Consider the following 3,475-nt stretch of genomic DNA (forward strand, 5'->3'; position numbering starts at 1 on the left):
CCTAAACCTTAGGTCCCATGGCTTGCCATACTCTGCAGACTGGTATAGAATAGGAGTACAATGTACAACTTACCAGTTAATATACTGGCCCTGCTTGGGCAGCAAAGTGGGGTGCTGGTAAACATATTGGTGAAAGTGGTTCCTTCATCTTGAAGAAGTTTCTTTACTTTCACCAATGGGTCCTATAAGGTTTAAAGGTTAATAAATCGACAGTGAACATGTGTGGTATGAGCCAATCGTTGAATGTGACTTATGCCTCCTCGGATGCAAGATAAAACCTCTGGGTTTTGCTCTTACTAACATGCTGTACCATGTTTTCAGTTTTTATTCTTTTGTTACATTACCATTTTATAATCCATTTATACTAAAAAGTTATGACAATAAACAACAAACACAACATAGAAACAACATACCATTCCACCAAGCAACGTATCTTGATCATCTGTGAGGATAAACACAATATTTGGTGGTGGGGAAGCTTTCGACATCACCAACTGAGCTTCAATGGTGCATATGCATCCAAATAACGCAATAAATAGAAGTTTAATCATTTTCTATGATAGTAGGTGTTACTGTGGATAAAAAGCTGCTTTTTAAAAAAGTTAAATTGAATAAATAAGTTAAGTTGGCGCTAGTAAAGAATCTCCCCTCCCCCCACCTTATTTGGTAACCCTAACCCCTAACCCCTATAACTACTAACTCCTATAACCACTTACCCCCTAACCATCAACACCTAACCCCCTAACCTAGGGGGTTAGGTGGTTAGCAAATAAGGTGGGCAGAAGATTCTTCACTAGCGCCGTTAAATTAAATAAATAAATTAGCACAATCGTATAAAAAATGTATATAATATATATATATATATATAAATTTTTTGCATTACGAATATACGCTGAAAAATAAAAATGCAACTACTCAAACTCAATTATAATGCGCAGATATTCAAAACAGAGTTAAATACCAGAAAAATATTGTTACATAATACATACGATAAAATAATAAATATATTTGCAAGTTTTTACTACAAAATATTTTAAAACTTTTTAGTTCACAATACTCAATACTTTGCCGATATTTTTTGACACTTTCCTTCCATTTTAATTAAGTATTTACAAACCGTAAGCGATGACCGAGCTCCGTTTAATGCAACTGCCTCAATAGTAACTAGAGTAACTGAACCCTTTCTACACATCTCACTTGTAGTGAAGTAAATCCATTTACCGGTTTTTCCCAATCGATCTCTGCCACCAAACCAACGTGATTGCAACGAATATTAATCCAAATTTTGCACTAAATGAATTCTAAAATTAACAAATGTAATCATTTTTCATCCAAAAATGGTAAAACAGTGAATAAAACGTATAATTTCTTCATTTAAAAGCGTAACATTAATCGGGGAGCTAATTTGAAAATTTAAAGTTGATCATGCGTGACTTTCTTATTTACCCACGTGATAAACTCATGTGCTTTTTACGTAACACGTGTAACGTAAATGTTATTTACTTTTTAATTTTCTATACTCTAAAACGTGAATCTTATTGTGCTCACGCTTTTAAGTATAAATTTAATCGAATCTTTATATGACTATTAGGCAGTACAGCGGTTAAGGTTACGCAAAAAGCTAAAATTATTTTTATAAAAATAATTTTGATTTAGATCGTTTTTTTTATGCAGTATATAAAATGGACGAACTAAAACTTAACTGGTTTAGTGAATTGAATTCCTTATGGCCAGGACAATGTATGTCATTGGAGGTAGAAGAAGTTTTATTTCACGAACGCTCAAAGTATCAAGATGTTTTAGTTTTTAAAAGGTATCAGTATATTTATATGTGTGCTACTACAAACTATATTAGAATTTGTCTTTAAAGAGTAAATTACTGTGGTTAAACTTAGAGTGCTTGTGTTTTATTCGAATTTCTTGCTATAGACTTGAGTGAAAAATAGTATAAAGGTACAAAGCACCTTTATCATCGCAGTCAGAAGACAATTTCCCTTTTTTTAATTTCATTACTGAAAACCAAACTATACCCGTATTATATTCTTCATTATCATATTAACTTTTCCTCACAGCAAAACTTACGGCAACGTATTAGTCCTCGATGGAGTGATTCAATGCACTGAAAGAGATGAGTTCGCTTACCAGGAGATGATCGCCCATCTTCCTTTGTTCTCTCATCCCAATCCTAAGAATGTGAGATTGTTTATAACATTGTGATTATACATCACTTTATTTAGTGCAGATTCGCTATGTCCACAATATCTACTATGTAATAATAGGAGACTAGACGGACATAGGGTACATGCACTAATTAAAGAGCCGCATTGTGGTCATTGGTGTATCTCCTAAAAACAGAGAACTGTGATAAGTCATGCTATTACTTAGGGATGCACATTACAGAATTTTGAATCCGTGAGATTCGAATCCTTTTGTATTCGAATCTAATTACGGGATTCGGTATTCTGTTTAATGACGTCATTACACCTCTTCTCATAAACTATATTAACAATTTTTGAAAGTTATTTATTGTGAAAAAATATATTTTTGTGTTTGTGGGACTTTCGAGAGTAAACGTTTCGTAACGTCTTTTCATAGCCTGCTATACGTTTCATGACGCAAAAACTACCCAATAGTACAATTTTTGATCATTTTACAACTGAAGATCCAACAAGGCTGTTATGAAAGGGTCAATAAACTGACTTTTGTGGGTAAAATTTTTTTTTCCTATAAATATCACAAGATTCGAAATTCTATATTCGGAATTCTAGATTCGAATTAAAGTATTCTAGGATATCCTAGAATACCTAATTATTCTGTAATGTGCATCCCTACTATTACTTTTAATTTACCATTGTGACTATGTGTACCTTTTATTTAGAAAGCCAGGGTGCTCTTAATGTCATATGCCATGTTATTACCTTCAATTAGTGCATGGTATCTAATTAGCTGTTACTGTGTGTATTATAATCTATTCCAGCTTTCCAGGGCATATATGCATTGATGAAGGCTTATGTGGTGTAACTAGAGCAAGTTTAGCCTATACATCATTACCAAGTAATAAAGGCACTTCCCATTCCCATAAATGCACTTCCTTTTCCCAGGTTCTTGTAATAGGGGGTGGTGATGGCGGAGTTATCAGGGAAGTTCTTAAACATTCATCTGTGGTTTCTATAACACAGTGCGAGATTGATCAGGTAATAAAGCGTAAAATAACTAATCAGTAATCACCCACCAAGTAACATACTTGGTAACTCATAAGGTGGCTCGAGGTGTATGAAACAGAACACCCGTGTTTTAACGAATGTCGTTTGCCGGCTACGCAAGGATAAAGTAAGTTACATTCAAATGTTTACTCAGTCAGCCATTTTTTTTTATTAACCTAGCTCCCACACTTTGTGAGCATGTGTCGCAATGCTTGCCTTATAATATCAATGTGAGTGCACAAAGTTTTTAAAGTATGTAATAAAAGTCCATT

At 33.7% G+C, this 3,475-nt stretch overlaps 2 protein-coding genes across 2 annotated transcripts; one reads left to right on the plus strand and one right to left on the minus strand.

Moving 5' to 3' along the window:
• Window positions 1-31: 31 nt before the first annotated feature.
• Window positions 32-572, minus strand: LOC108950776 (N-acetylglucosamine-6-sulfatase-like; the record flags this gene model as incomplete). Its single annotated transcript, XM_018816836.2, has 2 exons — window positions 414-572; window positions 32-182 (listed from the first exon to the last, which is right to left on the minus strand). Coding segments are annotated over exons 1-2 (289 nt in total), but the record flags the coding sequence as incomplete, so codon positions are not given.
• A 1,079-nt stretch (window positions 573-1,651) lies between these two features.
• Window positions 1,652-3,239, plus strand: LOC100183230 (spermidine synthase-like). Its single transcript, XM_002119915.5, has 3 exons — window positions 1,652-1,813; window positions 2,073-2,193; window positions 3,102-3,239. Exons 1-3 carry the CDS (start codon window positions 1,683-1,685, stop codon window positions 3,222-3,224), a joined length of 375 nt encoding a protein of 124 aa, XP_002119951.2. The 5' UTR covers window positions 1,652-1,682; the 3' UTR covers window positions 3,225-3,239.
• Window positions 3,240-3,475: the final 236 nt, after the last annotated feature.

The sequence above is a fragment of the Ciona intestinalis genome, unplaced genomic scaffold, assembly GCF_000224145.3.
Source record: "Ciona intestinalis unplaced genomic scaffold, KH HT000940.1, whole genome shotgun sequence".
Classification (NCBI taxonomy): Eukaryota; Metazoa; Chordata; class Ascidiacea; order Phlebobranchia; family Cionidae; genus Ciona; species Ciona intestinalis.

Bases quoted from the DNA above. Each gene is read 5' to 3' on its own strand.
- LOC100183230 (XM_002119915.5), top strand. From the start codon at position 1,683: ATGGACGAACTAAAACTTAACTGGTTTAGTGAATTGAATTCCTTATGG. The intron at 1,814-2,072 runs GTATCAGTATAT...TTTTCCTCACAG, and splicing joins GATGTTTTAGTTTTTAAAAG to CAAAACTTACGGCAACGTAT. The intron at 2,194-3,101 runs GTGAGATTGTTT...TCCTTTTCCCAG, and splicing joins CTCATCCCAATCCTAAGAAT to GTTCTTGTAATAGGGGGTGG.